Below are 24,332 nucleotides of genomic sequence, written 5' to 3' on the forward strand. Positions count from 1 at the left end.
TGAAGAGCCTTGTGCTCCTCAACAGTTTCACTTGGGTTAACAAGAGGACTACTAAAATGATCTCTTTTTGTGTCAGGGCTGAAATGCAATGTAAATGGTTGTTTTGGGATTCAGTTCATTTCATTGCAAAGAGGGACATTGCAATTTATTTGATCACTCTTCATAACATTCTGGAGTATATGCAAATTGTCATAATAAAAACAGAAGCAGCAAACTTTGTGAAAACTAGTATATTCTCAAAACGTTCAGCCATGACTGGAGCTAGAGGTGAAACAGAGTAGAAATCTATTAACGCATTTACATATCAGATATTTAATCATGGTTTATTAAAATAGCCAAGAGCTGCCCTTGCAAAACATGATTAAAGAAAATAATAATAAATCTAATTATTTAGTGTTTTAAAAAAAACAAAAAAAGAAGTTTGAACATGTCAAGGGTGTCTCCCAGAGGCAAGATGCGTATTTAGGTCAAAGCGTCTGCGAGTAGGAGGTGTTTTTAAAATACTACAATGCTAAAATTAGCATTCCTATGGGGATTTGACACTGAGCATTAATAGCTCAGCCACGCCTACTTGGATTACTTATAAAGATAATATCACAAATATCACACCTCACACAATATAAATATAGCTTATCAGTGCACACGCTTTGGTACAACTTGAATTAAAAAAAAATAAATAAAAGTTTTTGTTTCCCATTGATGTTTTTTTCTTTTCAACATTCTGTGTGAGTGAGACCAAGACATCCCATATGTCAAAACGTTGATCTTGACCAGACCTTCACCATCAAATGTATTATTGCACATCTAAGCATCTGGCAATTTGTTGATTTCAAGGGCTGTCAATCAAACGTATCTTTGTACATCTAACCATCTTGCCACAAAGACAGAAAAGTTTGATTCAATAGAGTATTAAATCATAGAATAATAAACGATAAAAAAATTTGCGCATGACCCATGTCCGCAAGCCATGTCCGACTGTGCAGAAGTCTCTCAACTGTCAGAACAAATCCCAAAAGAAAATTTTCCAACTTTGGTACCGATCTGTGGGCGACTCGTTGGCTCCACCGAAGCAACCAGTTTGAGTTTCTGTGCAAGGCTTCATGTGTTAGCCTTGAATGGTAATGGGTGGTTTTTCGGGCTTTTCCCAATTTTCCAGACACCCTTTGGCAGTATTTTATATGTCATTATGCATCTCAGCGAGGCCTTTGTTGTCGCTTTGACTCCCGGATCACTAGCTTTGACTGCTTCCTGCAGGGGGCTGAAAGCCTGTTCAGAGGACAATAGTACATGGTCTATATGACAGACCCAAACAGTAAAAATAATGCATTTTATTTGTAAGCTTGTTTCAAGATAGAAAATAAAATTGAGTCTACTGTAAAAAAAAAAAGTGTTTTAACATACCATATGTTTAACTTCATTCTTTATGTCTGTCTGTCTGTCTTTTTTTTTCTTTTTTTTGGGGGGGGGTCAGATGAAGACCCTGACAGCGCGGTGGATGACAGGGACAGTGATTACCGCAGTGAGACCAGCAACAGCATTCCCCCTCCTTACTACACCACCTCCCAGCCCAATGCCTCTGTGCACCAGTACCCCATGGGTCACCAGCACCGAGCCTCCAGAGGAACCTATCAGCGATCCTCATACAGCTGTGACTTAGACTATGACCACCCGAGGGGAATCAGGTAATAAAGAGAAGAAGATAGAGAAATTATTTACTGTCATACCAATAAATAAATAAATACATTTCCTCCAGGGAGACCTTTTTTTCTGACAGCAATTTGGTGCTAGTGATGTGGTCTTTTATCACCTGTTAGATATCATTCTATCATTAAAAAAAACATAAAGACTGGAATGTGTGTACAGTATATGTCTGTACATGCTTGTGCTTATTTTCCAATGTCAGGTCCCTCTTGTTCATCATAAATGACAAATAGTGTCTCTCCGTTTGCCATGTCCTCTGAAGCTGAACCTTTAATAAAAGCCTGCTCCCAGGCCTTTCATTATTGGTGAGGGGCGGATAGGATATTGTTGTTGACTGAATGGTTTGTTGTGGAACAGCCGGCCCTTAGACTTGAGCACCTTTCTGGGGAATACACAAGCACTGACAGGTATTTTTCTTTTTTACCATTCCCTCTCTTTTTTTCATCATCAGCCCAACAGGCAGCTATGCATCGTCGGCAGAATTGAGCCGCTGCAGTTCGCAGCTCAGTGAAGAGTTTTGCGGTGAGTATGGCGAACGTGAGCTCTACGACGAGAATGACTCGTACCACTCCTGCCACTCCTCCGTCAGCTACAGCAAAGGCTCGCCTGATTGGGACCCTGATGAGACACATGGGGGCTACAGTGATGAGGGTGGCTACAGCAAAGATGGCGGTGAGGAAGGAGCGATCTATCACGACGAGGATGGGGATCTCTATGGTCCAGATGATCTCTGTGAAGGAGAGGAGGAAGATGTAATCTATGATGATGAAGACCTCTATCCATTGGATGGGACACTGAGTGAAGAGCAGGAGCCTCCTTACACACCTACCCCAACCAGCACCACTGGCCCCACATTGGATGTGTCTCATGAATCACGACCCCCACTGGAGAAACAGCCCTCCATCCACCAGCAGCATATCCCACAGCCTCCAGCAGCCAGCCAAGCTCCAACCCCGAACCAAGCCCAAAGTCAGCCTACCACCCAGCCACCCTCAGCCCATCCACCCCTGGTCCGGCAGCCTAGCAAACCCCCAACTCAGACAACACCTCAGCCAGCTTCAACTGGTCCCATCCCCTCTGTTCAGTCATTCTTTGCAATGGCTAAGCCACTGGCTGGAGTGTTTGGGCTGAGTATGTCCTCCTCCAGTCCTCCCCAACCTCCATCCCAGTCTCCCAAACCTCCTGCTTCTACTCAGGGGTCACAACAGCCTCCACCTGTTTCCAGTACTGCTCCTGCCATGCAGTCATCTTCACCTGGTGTTCCGGGGAAGCCCACAGAACTAACCGACCAATCGCCTCCACCGACTGTGGCAGCAGCCTTGGAGTCCCCTTCTTCAGCAGCCAAGCCAACCACCCCTCCTTCAGAGAAGCCCCTCCCTGGTGAGGAATCCTACCTCACTGATGATCCCCCTCAGAGGGAGGAGCTCTCTCCACTGGTGGAGGAGCAGTTTCCTCCAGAGGAAGAAATGATTTCTCCACATTCCCCTCCAGCCGACAAAGAGTTGGAACCACAAGAGGAACCAGAGAGGTAGTCCACTGAAGTGAAAGCATGTTTTTCAATACTTAGATCATGCTTTACTGCTCATCAGTCAGCATATAAATCTTTTTTTCTGAAACAAACCATATTACTGCCTTACACAAACCAATATTCTGTCCAAAAGGCACTCTATGGCCTACATATTCTGATAAATTCCAACTTAATGAGAGATTAATCTCTTCAGCTTTTAGGCATATCTGGTGTAATGTTTATGTGACCTACCTTATTTAACTTTTGTTTGCTCCTAATATAGTTTTTTAACATTTTGTTATTTTGTCATATTAGATTTTACTTTGGGGAAATTTTTGAATCTGTCATTCTGAATTTTTTTTTTTACAAATTGCATATCTGACAACAAAATGTTCACATTTCTGTTCTTTTTTAACTGCAGTGAACTTGTGATAGAGCAGCCACGTGAACCTGTGGACCCGGCAGTCAGAGCCAAGGAGAACTGGCTCCGTCTCTTCAACAAAGTGCGCCAGCAGCTACAGGAGGTAACAGCGGGGTTCAGTCACTTTTACAGTCACTGCCACGCCATCGCTTCGCTCAACAGCCCGTCCAAAGCTATTATGGCTCATTTTCCAAGAAAAACTGTCCAGGGCTTAATGTGCTGTTAGTCTCAAAATCATCAAACTCATCAGATGAGGGCAAAGATACCCGTGTAGCTGTTGAGGGAGGTGAGTGGCTTGTTGGAGAGGCTGTAGAGGCCACTGACTGACAGCTGAAGCTTTCTTTGCTCCTCCCACATCCAAAGAGCTTTCGTTTCATCATGAGTCTATTTTAACACAATCAGTTTTAATTCTGCACTTATTTACCACTCACATATTTAATGACAGATCAAGTTTTTTTGCCATGCTGATAAAGGAATGAACCGCTGTCATTGTTTATTTTTGCAATATGTCACACTGCTTCTCTTTTTTTTTTTTTTTTTTTCCCCCCACTTGCTTCCTCCCCTCTGCTGTTTCACTCCACCATTATATTTATGTTTGTTGTTTCATTTTTTTTCTCTATAGTTTATTGTCATTGCCATAGCAGTTTGCATGCACTCCCAGCTGGGGCGTGGCTGGAGCGGGTTGCCAGGTGGGTTTGTGTGTCTGTGCTGTGTGGCTCATGTGGTGCTCTGTGTGATGGATGCACTGTATAGTCCTGTCCTGTCCAGTCCAGTTTAAAATTGTCTTAATATTTTTCTCTGTTATTCAAGCCCAGGACCTTAGTTGGAGAATAGCTGGAGTCAGAGTCATGAGCAGAGCTCATCTGCACTGCCTTACACAGAGGCTCTTAATCCTATTGTCACAGACTATCTTTAAATGTCCCCTATCATGAAAATTTCACTTTGTGAGATTATTTAACATGAATACAAGTCCTAGCCTGTCTATGGTCCTGCAGTGGTTAGAAATGGTGATAGATGTAAAGAGTACTTTGGCCATTCTGCATTGCCTTTCAGAGAGCAGTCTGATCTGGAATTGGTCCCCTAATGTCGTCATAAGGGAAAAGGTTACTTTTCTCCCTAATACTTTTCTACTAATCTCCCACCCCTCCCCTCAAACATTATTTCCACCAACTGTCATGGCCTTCATATGTGCATTGCAGTTGCTCGGTGATTGGATATAACAATGAGCACAAATGTATTTTTTTAGTTAAGTCATGCGAGCTTCTGAAGAAACTGGGTTAATTAAAAAAATTTCTGGAAAAATGTGACACGACATCCTGTCTGTGCCAAACATTGTGGTTGGTGAATGGTTCTGATGACATTATTTCCGCGAATACCCCCTCACTTCTATTGGCCTCTCTCCTCCTCATCCTGCCTCTCTCCACACACCAATATGGTGCATCATGGGGTAATCTCATTGTGTGACAGGTTAAAAGTGCCTGTAATTCAGCACCACGGCTGAATTCCAGAAAGAGACTTCAGATACAATATTAAGGGACCGCTAAGACCAATATAAAACAAAAAAATGGTAGGGGACCTTTAATGTAAGATTATTTCAAGAAAGGGCTTATTCAGATGAAAATGCAGGAGACAATTCTCTGCTGAAATATAGAGACAACCAAACCTTTCAGGGGGGGATTTAATCAGGGCTGCTCTCAATATATCAATAGCCATATTAAATTCTGCTTACTCAACACTCAGGGGTGTTATGAAGCTTTTGTTCATGATTTATCCAATTTTAACTAAAACATACATTGTATGGTGATTAATCTGTCAGCACTATTTCAGTTCCACTGTAGCTGGATAAACATTTACAAAAATCAGCCTCTTCTGTATAACCAAACCTTCATAGGATGTTGATTTGATTGACTGGTGGTGGGGTTCAATTGAAATGTGATGAGAAGATGTTGGCATGGGCCCTTTTCATTATAGCAGACAGCCAGACAAGAATTGATGCATGCTTATGAGGGTGTATAGTTCTGCTCATGGCTTTGATATTTAGTTCTTGTGTGCATCTCCAGAATAGGAATTAAAAATGAGTGATTATAGTGGAAATAGCCACTTTCGTGAGTTTGTGTAAGTGCGAAGGCATCCAGTCCTCTGCAAACTGCATTAATCTTACTTTGCTGCCTCAGCAAGTTCATACAAAGGTTGTGTGTAAACTGAAGCGCTTTTACAGTGATCAGATAAACTGAGGTGAAGAGATTGGGCAGTCAGGGGCTGCAGCAGTGGTCAGCTTGCATGGGTTAATAAAAAAAAATGGGCACTTGTACAAAATGATCATTCTTTGCCCCTTGTTCTGTGTCCCCCTCTCTATCTATTTGTTTCCTTAGGCTCGTGGAGAAACAGATGGATCACAGTCGCTGTGGTTTAAAGAGGGGTGAGCTGTCAAAAGGCCAAAAAATGCAAAACTTACAAAATCAATACTGATCAATAATATGGATTACATTAGAGAAATAGATAGAGACAAGGCGTTGGTGTGTTGATAGAGGCTTAAAACTGAGCTGATGCAGTGTTTTTTTATGTTTATAAACCATATAAAAGATGTACAGGTTCAACACATAATTTCAAGTTTAAAATGCATGCTCATATTTAGTATCATTCATATCTTAACCCTTTGTACGTGGGCCAGGGGTTCTCTGATGCCAGGGCTTTTCCTTTCTCAGGATGGGTGGGGCGCTGTACAGTATCGACAGCATGCCGGACCTACGAAAGAGGAAAGCCATCCCACTGGTCAGAGACCTGGTAAGACACACACCACACAAGCACAAACAATATCAATGAGTCTACAGACACTGGAGAGATGTAGAAAGATGTAGTGCGCTCTCCACCCAAAGCACAGAACATCAGAGGGTGGCATAAATGTTTAATTCCCTCTGATTTCATGTCCACTCAGCTATTATTGCTTCTGCCTGACTGCCGTTGAGCTGACTCAGCATGGCTGAAGAGCAACTGCTTGAGTGTAATAATGGTATTACTGCTCCATTATCTCACTGCAAACACAATTATCATCTGCGATTTTTACTCAATGCTCTTTGTAAATATGCCTCTTTCTCCGCTCACTGCAAATCGCCCCTTTTCCTTATTCTCCCCACCTCCCATGGTTTTCTCTGTTTCTTGTCCTCTACAGATCCCCTGTGCTCATCTATCAGTTTCTTGCTCATATTGTGTCATCTGATTCTGTCTGCCCCCTTAGAGCCCTCTTATCCGCTTTCTAAGCAGGAAATAATGGCATGGTACATAAAGCATTAACACAGGGTAGGGGATCCTCTGACAGGAAGGCTATAACCAGCAGTGATGCACATCCTCCTCAGCTACAGAGTCACCTCAATAAACAGCTGACTGGAAGTGATGGTGTTTGGATGACCATAAATAGTCTGCGTGTCTAAGTTGATTCGTATTAATACATTTTCTGTGGTTTCCTTTCCATGACACTGTATCATGAAATATAAGGATATTTGTATTTTTTTTAAAATACAGCAACATCGTGGCACACACAACTGTAATCTATATAGGAAAAAGAAACAATTTCACCATTAGAAATCGACAAAAAGCAGACAAGGACAATAGTGAAATATGATTATGATGAGATGAGATGAGATGAAGACCTGCAATGGAATATATGCAACATTGATATGTTGCATATATTCCAATAATATGCAACATATTATTGGAATACAAAAATCTGGATTCATCCCATGTTCAATTTTAAAAGGTAATATATGACATATGGTTAATAAAATGAGAGACAGACTGGTTTTCAGGGGTACTGGAGCAATGGCGAGAGGATGCCGCTAATTCAGATGCAGATAATAGCTCTGTAACAAACATAAAGTGACAGGAATACAGGGCAAAGCCCAGAGATCTGACTTTTGTACTGTTTACTAACTAAGTTTCTAATTCTTTTCCCCCCTTCTCCTCATACCCTGTCTGGCAATAGGCAATGGTGAGTTATTACAGTACCCTCCACAATGCACCCACACTATACCAGGGAACATATGGCTTACTTTTCTCCTATTCTTTATTCTATCTTTCTTGTCTTTCTCGCAACAGTCTCTGGTCCAGAACTCTCGTAAGGCAGGCATCACTTCTGCCATGGCCTGCAGTACTTTAAACAATGAGGAGCTGGTGAGCATGAATCTGTGTATGTGACCGTTTGTGTGGTTGTGTGTAATTTAAGCTTAAGGTCATCAGGTCACTACTCATCCTTTCAGTCAGTTTGCACAACATTAATGGGTTAGATTTTTCTGAATCAGCATTAATATTTTGCCTGTCACACATAATGTAATCGTACATAAATTCATAGTACATGTCAACAACAATAAAAACAATTCCGTTTACCGTGTGTTTTACTAATTTGTTTTATGTGATTCATTTTCCCAGTTTAGTCTCGGTTTTAGTTTTAACCACTCTAAACCTGCACCTGACTGCTCTTCTATCTCTGCAGAAGAGTCATGTGTACAAGAAGACACTGCAGGCTCTAATCTACCCCATCTCCTGTACCACACCACATAACTTTGAAGTCTGGACAGCCACCACGCCCACCTACTGCTATGAGTGTGAGGGGCTGCTGTGGGGCATTGCCCGGCAGGGCATGCGCTGCAGTGAGTGTGGGGTGAAGTGTCACGAGAAGTGTCAGGATCTGCTCAATGCGGACTGCCTGCAGAGTAAGACTGGTGACACTGTCTATAGCCAGATTGATACACTTTTCTTTTCATAGATGGTTGTGAAATGCTCTGCCCATTTCCCTACAATTTTACAGGGGCAGCAGAGAAGAGTTCAAAGCATGGAGCAGAAGATCGCACACAGAACATCATCATGGTCCTGAAAGACCGCATGAAGATCCGAGAGAGGAACAAGCCAGAAATCTTTGAGCTGATCCAAGAAGTGTTCGGTCTTGCCAAGGCAGCACATGGCACCCAAATGAAGCAAATCAAGCAGAGCGTGCTGGATGGCACATCCAAATGGTCTGCTAAGATCAGCATCACAGGTGTGTGTCCTAGATAGATAGACAGACAGACAGGCAGGTTATCCTTATGAAGAACAATTGTTGAACTGCAAACATGTGTGTTTTACCTCCCCTGTCTGCAGTGGCTTGTGCACAGGGTCTCCAGGCAAAAGATAAGACAGGCTCCAGTGATCCTTATGTTACCGTGCAAGTGGGAAAGACGAAGAAGAGAACTAAGACCATCTATGGAAACCTCAACCCAGTGTGGGACGAGACTTTCCATTTGTGAGTACCTCACACTGTGGTCCACTTTGTTCCAGTGGCTCCTGCTTCACTGCGCCAGTGCATACAGTGCAGGACAGTAATACAGTTTCTCTACCTGCATCCAGTGAGTGCCACAACTCCTCTGACCGTATAAAGGTGCGTGTGTGGGATGAAGACGATGACATTAAATCCCGCGTAAAGCAGCGGTTTAAAAGAGAGTCAGATGACTTCCTGGGTCAGACCATCATAGAGGTGCGCACCCTCAGTGGGGAGATGGACGTCTGGTACAACCTCGGTAAGTTTTTAGGAAAACTACTCTGCATTTCTCTATAATTTAGAATGAGAAGGGGGAAATCTTTAACTACTTATCCACAGACAAGCGCACTGATAAGTCTGCAGTGTCCGGTGCCATCCGAATGCACATCAGTGTGGAGATTAAAGGAGAGGAGACTGTTGCGCCATATCATGTCCAATACACCTGTCTGCATGAGGTACAGTATTTACTGTTGTAAAGTAGATACTAGTTTATACAGCATACAGTAATGCTGTTCTCATGCACTAAATGAATGTCGTAAAAGTCATGTGTCATATAAAGCAGCAGTACTTTTTCTTCTAAATTAAATACCTAAATACCTCTTGTTTTTTCACAGTAGCATTTCCAAATTGTAATTGTGCCGGTCTGTGCTTAAATGTGATATAACACTGTTTTCAAATAGCTATGCCCTACTCTTGAGATATAACTAGAGTCTTCTTTGCAGCACTTATTCCACTACACCACAGAAGAGCAGAATGCTGGTGTGGTGAAGATTCCTGAGGCCAAAGGTGATGATGCCTGGAAAGTCTATTTTGAGGAGACAGCGCAGGAGATTGTGGACGAGTTTGCCATGAGATACGGAGTGGAGTCCATCTATCAGGCCATGACGTTAGTGATAACTAACGGCTATATCACTGTTCAATTAAGTTGCTTTACAAGGCTTTCTTTTTGTTCATATTTGAGCCCGACACTGGACATTTATTGTGAACTGCCAAATTTGTTGGCATTAGGCCAAATTGAAATAGTTTAGACTATATACTCTCTGCAGCAGCTGCTTTAGCTGGAAATGTGAACTGCTTGAATAGTTGAGGATGTGTTATCACATAGGCACAAACATGGTGTCTGCTCCGCTTCCAAACAGGGAGGATTGGTGTATCATTTCTGCTGAAGTAATGGACCTAATTAATCTTCAGTGGGGCATAAATATCAGACATAATTTACTTGTTCAGGCTCCATTTACTTGTTTAGTAACCACAGCAACAGGAAGCGGTTCAATTAAGCAATTCAATGATGTGCACTTTCGACTTTTACACACATTTCTTATTAAATTCTACATTAAATTAATAACATTTCACAACTAAGTGGTTACATCAAGATGTGAGATGTGTAGTGAATAACAGCGTATCAGATTGGTTTGGTCAGGAAACTGTCTTCGGGGTAAACAGACTAAGTCAGGCCCTGTTTTTTTTTCTTGATATGGGTTTCAAAATCTCAATTTAAAATGTATCAAATGATTAGAAAGTGATTGGGCTGGCCACCATTTCATATGATTATTTACTTTTATTAGTCCCAGGGTCCAAAAAGTCTTATATTATAAGCAAGGATGATTTAGTAATGATTTTATTAGTCCTCTCCATTTTCATGTGAAACATCTGTAGAACTGCACACAATATGTGTGTTTGTGTGTGTTATATATATATATATATTTTTTTTTTTTTTCTGTTGCAGCCATTTTACCTGCTTGTCATCTAAATATATGTGTCCGGGTGTACCTGCTGTCATGAGCACCCTCCTGGCCAACATTAATGCCTACTATGCCCACACAACTCAGTCCTCCAACAACGTTTCAGCATCTGATCGATTTGCTGCGTCCAACTTTGGGGTGGGTTCCTTTTAACATGTATATGAATTACTTAATTAACACACATGCACACACTGCATGCAAGACATTTAAAATACTACTAGTGTAGACCTTCCTGCATAAAATTTGGTTGGCTTTTTTGTGTATCTGCAGAAGGAGAGGTTTGTGAAGTTACTGGACCAACTACACAATTCCCTAAGGATCGACCTGTCCATGTATCGGGTACAGACACTGCAAACACCTTACCAAATCTACTTTCCATTTTTCAGCATGAACCCATGGAATCAACCCTAGATAAAGCAAGTCATTCAATTTGTGTGAGTTTTATTAAAATTGATTGTGTTCTTACATATATATTTTTCCATTGTAGAATAATTTCCCTGCCAGTAGCCCCGAGAGGCTGCAGGACCTGAAGTCCACAGTGGACCTGCTCACCAGTATCACATTCTTTAGGATGAAGGCAAGTACAAAACTAGACCGCTTAACTTACAACTTCGTCTAAGGCTGTGCCATGAGAAAAGTGTTCTACAGTTCTAATTGTTGTTCTGGGGAATGGGCATTTGAGTATTTTGTGTCAAACACAAGGAAAGTGAAATGTACATCTTCTGAGAATGCTTTCTGTTGCCCAAATTGCCTTGTGATGATCATAGTAGACCCTAGGTTGTTATTCACTTCAGGTACAAGAACTCCAGAGCCCCCCAAGGGCCAGTCAGGTGGTGAAGGACTGTGTGAAGGCGTGTCTTAACTCCACGTACGAGTACATCTTCAACAACTGCCACGAGCTGTACAATCGCGAGTACCAGACAGACCCTGTGAGTTCCTGAGCCATAAAGTTAATTAGTTATACACTACCAGTCAAACGTTTGGTCGCACCTACTCTGTGGGGGTTATAGAGATTAAGATGGAGTGCATTTTGAAGAATCCAATGTAGCATATTTAATTTTTTTTTTGTAGCAGGAATGAATGTTTGATTTTGTTTTTTCAGATTTTTCAATGAGGCATTATTGTAATCATCGAAAGCCACTTCATGAGATGCTCGTTAATATAAGTAAATTATAAGAAAGTGTTCACCATAAGCTTTCAGGATTGTTGGAAACAGACTAACTTAAGGTGGTGGAGAGAAGCTGCCATCACACCAAAAGCTCCCTGCTTTGGAGAGACACAACTTTTCCTTTGTGAAAGTGATGTGATTGTCATTGTGATACACAGCATGGCACACAGAAATGCCATCACAGCACAACAAAATGTGTCCTCTGCTCTTAACCCATCACCCTTGGTGAGCAGTGGGCAGCCATGACAGGCGCCCGGGGAGCAGTGTGTGGGGACTAAGTGGCACCTCAGTGGCACCTTGGAGGATCAGGATTCGAACCGACAACCTTCTGATTATGGGGCCACTTCCTTAAGCACTAGGCCACAACCTTTATCTTGTTTGCTGCAGTTTTGATTTTCTATGTTTTTCATAGTTCTGTAAAGTAAATAATGCAAGAACCATAAATATGTAGGTGCTTCTAAACGTTTGACTGGTCATGTATGGCTTAAATGGAAAAATATTGCTTTTTAAAAATTAAATAAATGAATTTAGTAGTAGTTTCATTTAGACCCTACCCTTTTTTCTGAGGTGGGTGAACTTCAATTCGGGGAAGTTCAGAAGTACTCTGATTCCTTTTTTTTTTTTTATCAGGGTTTCACCGATGTAAAACATGTAAACCCTGGACTATTACACATATGTTGACATTGAGATTTCACCTCAAGGTCTTATTCTGTTATGATTAGAAAATAACCTTAAACTATCCTGAGTTAAACAGTTGAAAACTTGCACTTCCTGTGCTCATGTGCTCCCCTTCATTTGTGACTCTAAAGTACAGATGAACAGTTTTGTATGGCATGTTTGTAACTGTGTGTGTGTGTGTGTGTGTGTGTGTGTGTGTGTGTGTGTGTTTGGTGCCTACTAACAATGTTTAATTCGTCTGCAGTCTAAGTCAGGTGCCAGTGACGAACAGGGTCCCAGCATTAAGAACCTTGACTTCTGGTCCAAATTGATCACCCTCATTGTGTCCATCATAGAGGAGGACAAGAATTCATACACACCCTGCCTTAACCAGTGAGTGTGACATGCATCTATACATAACTATACACATAAATACAGTCATAACATGTCTTTCTTCTCTTCACCAGGTTCCCTCAGGAGCTGAATGTGGGAAAGATCAGTGCAGAAGTCATGTGGAACATGTTCGCTCAGGACATGAGATATGCCATGGAGGGTGAGCAGACCAGCATCCCAAATTATACAAAAATCATTCTGGCTTTACGGATGGAAATCAATCATGACTTTATTTTAGTTCAGAGACAACTTAATTTATTGAAGATGTCATTAATGTGAAACATTTGTCTAAACAGTTACAGTTTAGACACTCACCTTTCTTTCTATGTCTTTTTCTCAGAACATGAGAAGCACCGTTTATGTAAGAGCGCTGATTACATGAACCTTCACTTTAAGGTAAAATGGCTGTACAATGAATACTGCAAAGAACTGCCATATTTCCAGGACCGCGTCCCAGAATACCCTGCGTAAGTGTGTGTGTGTGTGTTAATGGTATCGGTCAACACTCTCTAAACACTGACTGAACACCGTCCCACTCCCTTACAGGTGGTTTGAGCCATTTGTCATCTTATGGTTGGATGAAAATGAGGAAGTGTCCAGGGACTTTCTGCATGGTGCCCTTGAAAGGGACAAAAAGGATGGGGTAAGAAAGAGCAGGATTATTCTCATAACTGCTACTACTCTTATTCTTAACTATGTGCTGCTCATGAGGCACTGAACCTGTAGATAGTGAATACAAGCTGTTGAAGATAACATCAGATAAATAAGTATTGTAAATGAAGTATACATTAGTAGAGTGTTCAAATGTTAAGAATTTGGCACTTTCATATCTGGTAAAGAGAACATTTTAGTGATCAAACATCCTGCCATTTGAGATGTGTATTCACAGCAGTTTTTAGGGTCGACTTTAAATGTCAAACGATTATTGATCTACACATTATTTACACATTATTGATGAGTTTTTATGGCTTTAACTGAGTCCATTTTTTTATTTGTGCTGGATATGTAATATTTGGATTTTTAGTTAATTCAGTTCAGTCTGGAGACTGCAAGCAGGTAATTTAAAATCTATACGTCTAGAACTTTGAAGATCTCACAGCTTGCACGTTCAGTCAGACGTCTGCCAATATTGCGTCCCTCCCAACCTGCTCTCCTTTCTGCCTGCAGTTCCAGGTGACGTCGGAACATGCCCTCTTCTCCTGTTCTGTAGTAGACGTGTTCTCCCAGCTCAACCAGAGCTTTGAGATCATCAGGAAGTTGGAATGTCCTGATCCACAGATTGTGGGCAACTACATGAAAAGATTTGCAAAGGTTACCATTTTGACTATTAATTTTGGTCATTTTTGTCTGTGTTTTTTACAGTGGCACCACAGGAAACCCCTCAATTTACTAGTTCCTTCATAAGAGCGGATGTCTGCTGTTTGTGTGTTTGTTGCATTTCAATGCTGTCTTTATATTTACGTGCAACATTTCACATTTATTTTTCCTTGCACTCGCAGACTATTGGTACTGTCCTGTTGTCCTACGCTGACATCATTGCTAAGGACTTCCCAAATCATTGCTCCAAGGAGAAAGTGGTGTGTACACTGGGTTATTGTCTGTTGTGGAAGTTTAGTGCTAGTGGGTGTGTACTTGTGAGGAACTATGTAAAGATTTTGTGTATGTGTGTGTTATTAAAGCTGTGATTTCTCTGCAGCCTTGCATCATAATAAACAACATCCAACAACTGCGAGTGCAGCTGGAGAAGATGTTTGAGGCCATGGGAGGCAAAGGTGTAAGTTTTCACACCCTCAATATACATTCACTCATGTTGCTTCTTTTTGATTGAACAGCCTTATATTTGCGATTTCTCACAACAGACTCACACACACTTTGTCATTCTGAGAATGTCGTACCTAAAAACGCAAAAATGTTCTATGACTGAACCTTACTCTACGCCTTGTTTCTTGTTCGGAGCCTTTGCTGTAAGTCATTAATTTGCATGTGCTTGCCAAGTCTTGCCGTGCTGTCCAGACAACCCAGACTCAGTGTCCTTGTCATTTTCTGCTGTGTGATGTCATAAGTGTGTGACTCAGAGGTGACCTGTGTTTTTTTTTTTTTTTTTTTTTGTCTTGTCTCCCCTTCATTCAGCTGAATGTGGAGGCCAGTGATTTCCTGAAAGAGCTGCAGGTCAAACTCAACAACGTGATGGACGACCTCAGCAGGATTTTTGCTGTTAGGTAGGCATTCGCCTGAATCACAGTTGCCTGGATACTGCCAAGTAATTGCAGACAAGGGCACAGTTTGGGATAAAACCGATTTTCAGTGACATGTTTTCCGCTTTTCACATGGATGCATCAATACTATAATCATATATTCGCTGATATATTGAACAAATCAGCCTGTAACTAATGGCACCACATTAGGCATTCAGTTGGCAACACTCAGTAGTCAGCTGTTCTATTACTTTTTGCATTCAGTTGCAGACATCTCCAAATTATTTATTCATGCTTTCCTTCTATATGGGTGTTGTCTAGGTGCATTTAGTTCTGCCTTGACTCTTAGCCGCTGCGGTTTTTGTGCAGGAGTCTGTGGGTTGTATTACACCCTAGTAATTTCATTTTCTGTTTCTTTTTACACAGCTTCCAGCCACACATAGAGGAGAATGTGAAACAAATGGGAGACATCCTGAGTCAGGTGAAGGGTACCAATGTCCCAGCAAACGGCAATGGCAGCATCGCTCAGGACGCAGACAACGTGCTGCAGCCCATCATGGAGTTCCTAGACAGCAAGTAAGTATCTACACACGTTCATAGACACAATTATACAACCTCAGCACAGCCTGCAGGAATTGTCATCACACGGTCTTTATTGCCGTTGCTCTTCTGACAAAATGCCCCTCTGTGTGTGCGTGTGTGTGTGCTTGTGTGTGTGTGTGTGCTAGCCTTTCTCTGTTTGCAAAGATCTGTGAGAAGACCGTGCTGAAGCGAGTTTTAAAGGAGCTTTGGAAGCTGGTGATGAACACCATGGAGAAAACTATCGTACTGCCAACACTATCTGACCAAACGGTGCGTGTACACCCACATACACAAAGTTACACACACACACACATACACACAACAGCCACACTTTCTGTGCTGTGCTGGCAAGCTTCACACAGTGAAATTGAAGTGAACAAGCACACAACCTCTTAACCAATCACCCTTGGTGAGCAGTGGGCAGCACTGAAAGGTGCACGGGTGCAAGGTGCACAAATTGATCCACCAATTTTTCCCATCTTCTCATATCAACACCTCCTCTCTTCTCAATCTTTCTGTTCTTTTCTTCAATTCTAAATTCCCTACTCACCATCTCTGAGATGGAAGTGAGAGGCACCTTCTGTACTTTATTCATTGTATTTCTAATTTATATTTCTAGTTATTGTTATCTTGTTAATTTCTTCTTCACAGAAAGTGTAGCAATTTTGAGAATACAAAATGTATAATTCATGTACTATATACAGATTAAAACAAATTGACCACTCTCTCTCATTACATTTCTCTGCTCCTCCACAGATGATTGTAAGTATAACAGCCTATAGGGAGGGTGTGTGCCACTGAAAGAGGGCGTGTGTGTGTATACCTGCCTGTGTGCGTTCTGTATTAACACTTTGCATTGATCTCCTGTCAGCTCTTGGGATGCCTTACCCTTGTACTTCCTCTCCTCTTGTTCTTCTCTTTTCCCTTCATTGTATTTCCTCTCAGCCTTCTGTCTGCATCTCCTCTCCTCTGCCTTCTTGACTCCCTCCAACCTCCATTTTTTCCCTGCAGCGGACGCATGGTGCACGCCCAACTGAGCCTGACCAGATATCCCTTCTTCCAAAACAACACGCTACCTCATAAAATTCTCTCTCTCTCTATTATATATCTTTTGTATGTACCTCCCCCTTTCCTCACTCCTGAGCCCCACTCTTCCTGTCTGCCTAGCACATGAAAGGAATAATAGCGACAGAAGAATGGCATGATAAATGTGTTCCATGTCCAAACCTACAGGGTAGCCCGAGGTGCACCTCTCCCAATATGCAATTATGTGTTGTGAATGTGATCATTACAGTAATTGTGATTGGTTCATTGTGGGCTCACATTTCCAGGTTATTTGAATAAAATTGCAGATAGCTACACTGTAAGTCTTACACAGAACCATACCTTAACATATAGTCCTGGGACCCAAAGAGCTGTACAGAGAATTCAGCGTAAAATAAAGCAGAGAAGAACTTCAATGTGAGATTGTAGATATTTACAGGCGGCGCTACAGAATTGAGCAGTGGTATTATGTAAAACACAGGTGCAGTGTTACAGAAGTACAACTGTAAATCTGTGACGAAAATCCATTTTTTCTACTGTTTAAACAATTGAACTGTAATGTTCATGAATGTTGTAATTAAAGTAACCCCCACCCACCACATCTCTGTTTTCAGGGCACACAGCTCATCTTCAATGCAGCCAAAGAACTGGGGCAGCTTTCCAAACTCAAGGTAAGAGCATTTGTTTGTATGAACATATTCCAACTCATTATGTACGACATTGTAATATGAACTGCCTTATTCTGGTTTATAACCTCATTCCATTCTTTCTGTGTAGCTTTACTAACTACTAAACACTACACACTTACTATACATCCAGTTCTGTAGGCTTAGACTGGGGGAAAAACTGATGTGTAATTGTCTGCTGCTGTGCTCCATATTGCCATTACATATAAATTAAGCACAGTTGGGGCCAGTAGTTTATTTTTCATGCAAGGACTGTGGCAGGCCAGTTGTGCCCAAAGAGAAGACATTAGTTGCCTACAAGACATGCCTATGCTAGGAGAGGGAAGGTGATCACCTGAGAAACTACTCACAAACATGAATATGTTGTTCTTCCACAGGAGCACATGGTTCGAGAGGAGGCCAAGGCACTGTCCCCAAAACAGTGTGCTGTCATAGAGCTTGCCCTGGACACCATTAAGGTACACAGACACGTACATTTACTAATACTAGCTCAGAAATATGAAACAAAACTGACCAATGGTGAGTTAAACCAGCAGAATAGGAGGATGAATTAAACTGGTTTGGCATGGGCAGGTTATACAGCCAGTTGGGCAATAAGCTTGTTTGGTTTTATGTGCTCTTCTCTGCAGCAATACTTCCATGCAGGCGGGGTGGGCCTAAAGAAGACCTTTCTGGAGAAGAGTCCAGATCTCCAGTCTCTGCGTTATGCTCTGTCACTCTACACGCAGGCCACTGACAAACTCATCCGCAAGTTTGTTCAGTCCCAGCATGTTCAGGGTACATTTGAGTGTATTTCCTCTTTCATCTTAAATGTCAAATGTTGATATATAACATGAAATCACTGTTTCACATCTCTGTCTTAAGTCCATGGAGGCAAAGGCATCAGATACAGCAACAGTGAAGATGTGTACCCAGAGAAAGGTGAGTTTCTTTTTTAACACTGAAAACATTGAAGTTGTTGCACAGCCTCATTATAAAAATGGAATACTTGTCTATCATTCTGCATGCATCATTATGAAAGAGCTATGTACTGTTAAACACTGTAACCCTCGTTTTACCTTCCACGTGCTTGTCGGAAGTATACCTGGTGTTTTACGGGAATTGTCATTAATCACGGGGGTTCCAATCACGGAGTCTTAAAAAGTCTTAAATTGGATTTTGAAAATTAAGGCCTTAAATTTCATAAAAAAATATATTTAAATCTTAAAAATACTCCACAGCCAATAAATGTATTAACTGGTAGACTCTAAATAATTTGGCAAATTTCGAATATATGTTTTTCATTTTTGTGTGTGAAACCGGAATTAGTGGAACTGCCTATGCAGCTAGACGGCTAAATTCTGCACTCGGCGGTGAACGTGTTCTGAGAGTCGGGATTCTCCTTATATTTATCGATATTACTGAATCAGCTAATGTATGTTACTACTTTTTTTATAGATCAAATGAAACAAGTCTTCAATCTGTCCAGTCAATCCACCAGTCACGGCACACTGCACACTTCCCGGTTCACAAGTGTAGCGCCACACAAATGCGATGTCAGATCATGTGGTTTACGCAGAATTACGCTTTTTTGTTATGAGTACATGCAGGGGTGGTCCTAGCCTGTTTGGTTCCCTGGGCAACCACTCCGTCTGGCACCCCCCACCCCACACCACACCACACCACATACACACACAGAAACATAAATCATATTAAGAATTATTTATTAACATATTTTATTGTAAAATCAGTTGTTTACTGAATTTAACCACAGGGCTTGGAACTTTTATTGTCCGTCTTCTATCGGTGTTATTTTGGCGCTCCTTTATAAACATCCATCCTCCAACCCGAGGATCACCCAAATGTAAATGAATAGACACTTTAGTGCACAGATTCGAAAAAATTCATTGTGACTATAATGAGCTTGGATTGACAATATTGTCAATGAATGAAATGTGTTTTATTTGGATGCAGCCCGCCCCTTCCCCTTTTGACAGGTGTGAGAGCAGCAGTAACCAGGCACACCGAAGACCTTGTGCATATTTGGGTGTGATAGAATTTAGAGTACATCACGATGCATACAGATTTAAAACATTCTTTATTTCTGAAACAGATTTCCTGGCTGTAAGCCTCGCTGAACTGTGGGTACTGCAGCCTGCTGAGCAGTATTTAAGGCAAAACAGACAAATAAGGAGCTACTTCAGTTTCGTGCTTTGTGAGCTGCTATTTGATGCCACTCCAGCCAGTCTGAGAATCTCTTGTCGCCCCCTCCCTCTGCGGACCTTACTCGCCACAAACGTGCGCATGCGCAATGTCACCCATATCAAAAAACGCCACAGGGATCAAGAGTGGAAAAAAAACACAATTAATAAAATGTGCAGAATAAATTTTCTGTTGGAATTTTACATTACGTTTGCTCGAATGTGACACAAAAATAACTCCATCAATGCCACACCCAGTCACACCCATTTATCATATCACATATTGCAATATTGATCTCAGTAATCACAATATGACTTTTCTCTGAATCGTGCAGCCCTGAAATAAGAAACTGAAAATATCGCAGTTGTGCCCTAGTGGCTCGTGCTGGTAATGTGAGTCTGAATATGAGTATTGGAAGGAAAATTTATCAAATAATAATATATTTCTTAAGCTAAAATACAATTAATATTGTATTTTAGAAGAGTTTCTGACTTTTACAGTATCTGCCAAGAAAAATGTAGTTGATGACCCCAAAGTTTCTTAAAATCAAAACCGGTATTAAAAAGTCTTATATTTGGCTTCCTTAAACCTCTAGAAAGTCTGTAATTAATCATCATGTTTTAATCATCTGAGTAAGACACTGTTGTGGTTAAATTAACCCTTGGCAACCTGCCTGGCATCCTCCCATCTCATTAGAGGAGGATGCTCCTCATTCACGCACTGGCATTGACACGCTCACACACACAGAATTTTCTATAGTTTGTGTGTGTGTGTGAGTGAGTCGGGGAACGTGCCAATAAATAGTGTCAATGTTTAAGTCCCACGCATTACTATTTTTTTACTCTGGTGCTTTTTAAGATTGAAAGAGTTTTTCTATCACATTCATCCTTTATATGTCCATTTAATCAGGAAATGAGTCAATCCATCCCTGTCCATTCCTTGCTGCATCTGAGGTCATAACCACTGTGCAATGGCTTTTCAATTATTAGATTTTAGCATTTATAATGGCATATATAGCATATATCAGTGTTGAAACTTTTGTTCAGCCACACTCAGTCAGGGCTGCAAATGAAAGCAGCTGTCACCACAGACCCTGAATCACCTTGTAAAAGTAATGATAAAAGACGCTTTGATTGTTCAGTGGCTGTGCCGACTACATTTCCTGTTTGGCGAGACAAATGGTGAATGCCTAGGTTCCAAAATTAATCTGATTCCATCTTTTAAAAAGATTTAGAGTCTTAGAACATCCCTGGGCAGTAAATGAATCTCTCCTTATCCAGTATCTTTCTATAAACATAAAAATGGTCTGTTTTCTTCTCAGCATCTGGAGTGGATGATGCAGTAGGGGAGGTGTGTATGAATGTAGAAGTCTTCACAGACCCAGGCAATGGAGCAAATAAAATCAACATCAAAGGTATGGCTTTATGTTAATGGTCATGCCTGTACTGCGAGTGGCTGTCAATACCTATTCTCATTGTGTTGTTTGGTTGACAGTGGTGGCAGCCAATGACCTGCGTTGGCAGACCCAGGGAATATTCCGGCCATTTGTGGAGGTGTACATTATTGGGCCACACCTCAGCGACAAGAAGCGGAAATTTGCCACAAAGTCAAAGAACAACAGCTGGTCCCCCAAATTCAATGAGGCATTCCAGTTGTGAGTTTACATAAATGAGAATGAATGCAATAACTACTTCATGATTCAGTAAGGGTGTGTGCTAAATGCTGGAAATGTAATTGTGGGTCATATTATGTTAAATAATTTATTACTGTATTATCAGTCAAGTATTCAAGTCATGTATTCAAATATTTTTTCACCCATCTACACCGTACTCAATACTACTTAAGTGATTTACAGGACAACACACAGTTCAAAATACCATAATACAAGACTTTAAAACAAAAGTGAAAACATTTGTAGCTGAGCGTTACTTTAGGATGTGTGAACATTTGCAAGTGATTGTAAAGTGACTGCATACTGTAAAATAGTGTTTCTAATGCATCAAAGCCTGTTGCTCCAAAAAAACAAGGTATCCAAAACTTTTGTCCTAGCATTAAGTATATATTTTTTGGTAAACGGGTGTGATTTCTGTTCGAGCGTTTCCGTAATCTTCCTTCTCTGCCTTTCTTCCTGATGTAGTACACTGGGCACAGAGCTGGGCCCAGAGGGCTATGAAATGCAGGTGTGTGTGAAGGACTACTGCTTTGCGAGGGAGGACCGCACGGTGGGGATGACCGTCCTGCAGCTGAAGGACATGGCTTCTCGAGGCAGCGCCACCTGCTGGATGTCGCTGGGAAAGCGCGTGCACATGGACGAGACGGGCCTAACGGTGCTGCGCATCCTGTCCCAGCGCAATAACGACGAGGTGGCCAAGGAGTTTGTCAAGCTGAAATCAGACCAGCGCTCCGCAGAAGAAGGTCGAGGGAGCTAGGAGCCCGTGCGCTTGTGTCTGATTGAATCCAATCAGATCCCTCTGACCCCTCTTGACCGTATTTAGGGCTGAGGAGAGGTTGGCAGAAGGGTCAAAGGGTATGACTGCCCAGTACCTCTGCCAGGTTGCTACTGGCCACTACTCTTGCAAACATGTGCAATATACACACTCAGACACACACAAATCTAAACAAAGATACAATAATGGAGCCTAGCTCTTCAAATCAACACGCCATCAAGTTGCCATGGCAATACTCTGTACTTTGATTCTGTGTTAATTTACGTTATTCATGCGTTATCACCTTCTGCACAATTACTGAAGTTTTCTATTGTTGTGTGTTGGCTATAAGAAGAATTTGGAGGATTGGTTTTCTTTCGCTGGTTAGCTGACTGTTTTCAGCCTTGTTGTTTATGAATTATTCTTAGTTACCAGCACATTGCTCTCATTTCAAAAATGCTTTGCTGCCTTTGAACAGACTGTAAAACGGCCATAAATGAATTTTTCTCATTCGACCTGAAACCCCATCTGTAATGTCAGCTGAATGGAGCTAATGATGAAGAAAGACTGAACGACCCCCACCACTCTCCTTTTCTGTTACTGAAGGTCTTTTCCGAGGGAGAGAATTTGCACTCGGTCTTCCTGCATGTTGAAGAATACTGCTGTGTGTCTCTCCATTGTTGGTGATCGCTGCATGCCCTCTGTTCCCAACACTGTGATCTCATTGCTCATGATTGTGGCAGATAGGCAGCGTTAAGGTCTTCGTGTTGGTTTATTTTTGTAGGACAACGTTTGTGTGCACATGTCAGTCCAAAGGAATATATACGCCATTTTTGTGGGTGAGCAGAGGTGATGTTCCAGCAGACACTGACTGAGTACAGTAACATCGAATGCACTGCCTACCTTTGCCCGCCTATGTAAGCAAACATTGACTGATTCAGGGAAGAGCTGCTCACACAGACGGCTAGCTGGTCCAGAAATGAGAACTGAAGAGATGTAAGAGTTAAACTCTCCCTGGGGTAGCACAAAGGACCAGGGGAGAGTGAGAGAGCACATCAGACTCAGGGCAGAGCTTCAGGGAGGATTGGTACTAAGGTCAAAGGTCAAAACTTGGCATGCCTGTATTTGTATGCTTAAAACAATACAGGGACAGTCCTTCAAATGTACACAAAGCTACTCATACGAACTGACCCGTCCCCAATCTGACGCGTGTAGTGTGAGTTCTTCCCTCAGAATGATCATTTTTGGGTTTAATGGTCTGAAAGCAATATGCAGCACTGCAGAAACTGAGGGATGCATGCGAGTTCCCATGGCAACAACAGGATCCAGTTTTGTAAGGTGAGCGGTCGATAGACCTGAATCATGTATTTAAATGCTCGTGTGTGTATGAGTCGGTGTAGGCTGGTAGGGCACGGCAAATATTAAACCAATGTCTAATCATGATCAGTACAGATTTCAATAGTTTTCAGAATTAGGCTAATGACCTTTGCTTATTGAAATAAAAATCAGCATAAAAAAACATAGGTGTTGCCATAGATACAATATCCTTAATCCTAAACAACCAATGTTATGCATTTCTGATCGCAAAGCATTCAAGTGTTTATCACTTCCAAAACTTGAATAAATGAGTCAATAAGAAAGGAAAAGTGACACAACATAACATTCAATTGCGTTACCATGGAAATACTGCTCTCAGTTCTGCCAATGTACACACACACACACACACACACACACACAGACGCTCAAGCACAAAATGGGCATGGACTACACACATATGCATGCATGCATGCACACTGATAACGTCATCATGACATTGTATTGATGCCCACCTTGTGAATAAATGGAAGTGCATGATGGGAAATGTACTTTACTGTACTGGCACGCATCTCTTTGATGTTACCTGCCAACAATTGATTGTTGATTTCTGTTTTTTTTTTTTTTCTTTCTTTTTTTGATTTAACAATAAGGTATATATAACTTGAAGTTTATTTTTAGAGCTTGTGAATACAAAATGACTTTATCACTCTGAATGTGGTGTGGACACAGGATCGCATGAGAGCATTTTTTTATACTGAGGACATTTCTAATTTCTTTTTTTTGTTATTGTTATGATTCTTACTGGAAATGAGGATGTGGAATATTGCAACATTGCTTCCTATTAAAAGGATATCTGAATTAAACTGTCCGTTTGAGTTACTGCACATACATTATACTCTACCAGTCCAAACCTGGATTTAACAAAGCAAATAGGTTCAATTGGATAATTACTACATGGAAGGATAGTGGGCAACCAGCAACCAGCATCAACTCAGGCTTAATGGTCTTGCTCAGGCACACAATGG

General features: G+C 41.5%; 1 protein-coding gene across 2 annotated transcripts in view; it reads left to right on the forward strand.

The window, feature by feature from the left end:
* Window positions 1-24,165, forward strand: part of LOC114788245 (protein unc-13 homolog A) — a 35,894-nt gene extending 11,729 nt beyond the window's left edge. Inside the window, exons 9-43 of one of the 2 annotated variants that reach the window (XM_028976616.1) lie at window positions 1,472-1,682; window positions 2,153-3,229; window positions 3,630-3,732; window positions 6,002-6,048; window positions 6,335-6,413; window positions 7,609-7,614; window positions 7,722-7,796; window positions 8,116-8,335; window positions 8,431-8,658; window positions 8,760-8,901; window positions 9,006-9,175; window positions 9,256-9,371; window positions 9,639-9,802; window positions 10,643-10,796; window positions 10,929-10,997; window positions 11,146-11,235; window positions 11,453-11,587; window positions 12,749-12,876; window positions 12,951-13,036; window positions 13,217-13,343; window positions 13,423-13,519; window positions 14,044-14,187; window positions 14,376-14,453; window positions 14,573-14,650; window positions 15,007-15,095; window positions 15,498-15,647; window positions 15,800-15,923; window positions 16,410-16,415; window positions 17,312-17,368; window positions 17,761-17,841; window positions 18,013-18,160; window positions 18,248-18,304; window positions 20,886-20,978; window positions 21,059-21,218; window positions 21,702-24,165. In XM_028976616.1, the coding sequence (XP_028832449.1) occupies window positions 1,472-1,682; window positions 2,153-3,229; window positions 3,630-3,732; window positions 6,002-6,048; window positions 6,335-6,413; window positions 7,609-7,614; window positions 7,722-7,796; window positions 8,116-8,335; window positions 8,431-8,658; window positions 8,760-8,901; window positions 9,006-9,175; window positions 9,256-9,371; window positions 9,639-9,802; window positions 10,643-10,796; window positions 10,929-10,997; window positions 11,146-11,235; window positions 11,453-11,587; window positions 12,749-12,876; window positions 12,951-13,036; window positions 13,217-13,343; window positions 13,423-13,519; window positions 14,044-14,187; window positions 14,376-14,453; window positions 14,573-14,650; window positions 15,007-15,095; window positions 15,498-15,647; window positions 15,800-15,923; window positions 16,410-16,415; window positions 17,312-17,368; window positions 17,761-17,841; window positions 18,013-18,160; window positions 18,248-18,304; window positions 20,886-20,978; window positions 21,059-21,218; window positions 21,702-21,993 (5,081 nt within the window). In that variant the 3' untranslated portion in view covers window positions 21,994-24,165. The remainder of the gene's footprint in view (window positions 1-1,471; window positions 1,683-2,152; window positions 3,230-3,629; window positions 3,733-6,001; window positions 6,049-6,334; window positions 6,414-7,608; window positions 7,615-7,721; window positions 7,797-8,115; window positions 8,336-8,430; window positions 8,659-8,759; window positions 8,902-9,005; window positions 9,176-9,255; window positions 9,372-9,638; window positions 9,803-10,642; window positions 10,797-10,928; window positions 10,998-11,145; window positions 11,236-11,452; window positions 11,588-12,748; window positions 12,877-12,950; window positions 13,037-13,216; window positions 13,344-13,422; window positions 13,520-14,043; window positions 14,188-14,375; window positions 14,454-14,572; window positions 14,651-15,006; window positions 15,096-15,497; window positions 15,648-15,799; window positions 15,924-16,409; window positions 16,416-17,311; window positions 17,369-17,760; window positions 17,842-18,012; window positions 18,161-18,247; window positions 18,305-20,885; window positions 20,979-21,058; window positions 21,219-21,701) is intronic. The other variant, XM_028976617.1, reaches the window with a different exon arrangement.
* The last annotated feature ends 167 nt before the right edge of the window (window positions 24,166-24,332 follow it).

Source organism: Denticeps clupeoides, chromosome 4 (genome assembly GCF_900700375.1).
Source record: "Denticeps clupeoides chromosome 4, fDenClu1.1, whole genome shotgun sequence".
Lineage (NCBI taxonomy): Eukaryota > Metazoa > Chordata > Actinopteri > Clupeiformes > Denticipitidae > Denticeps > Denticeps clupeoides.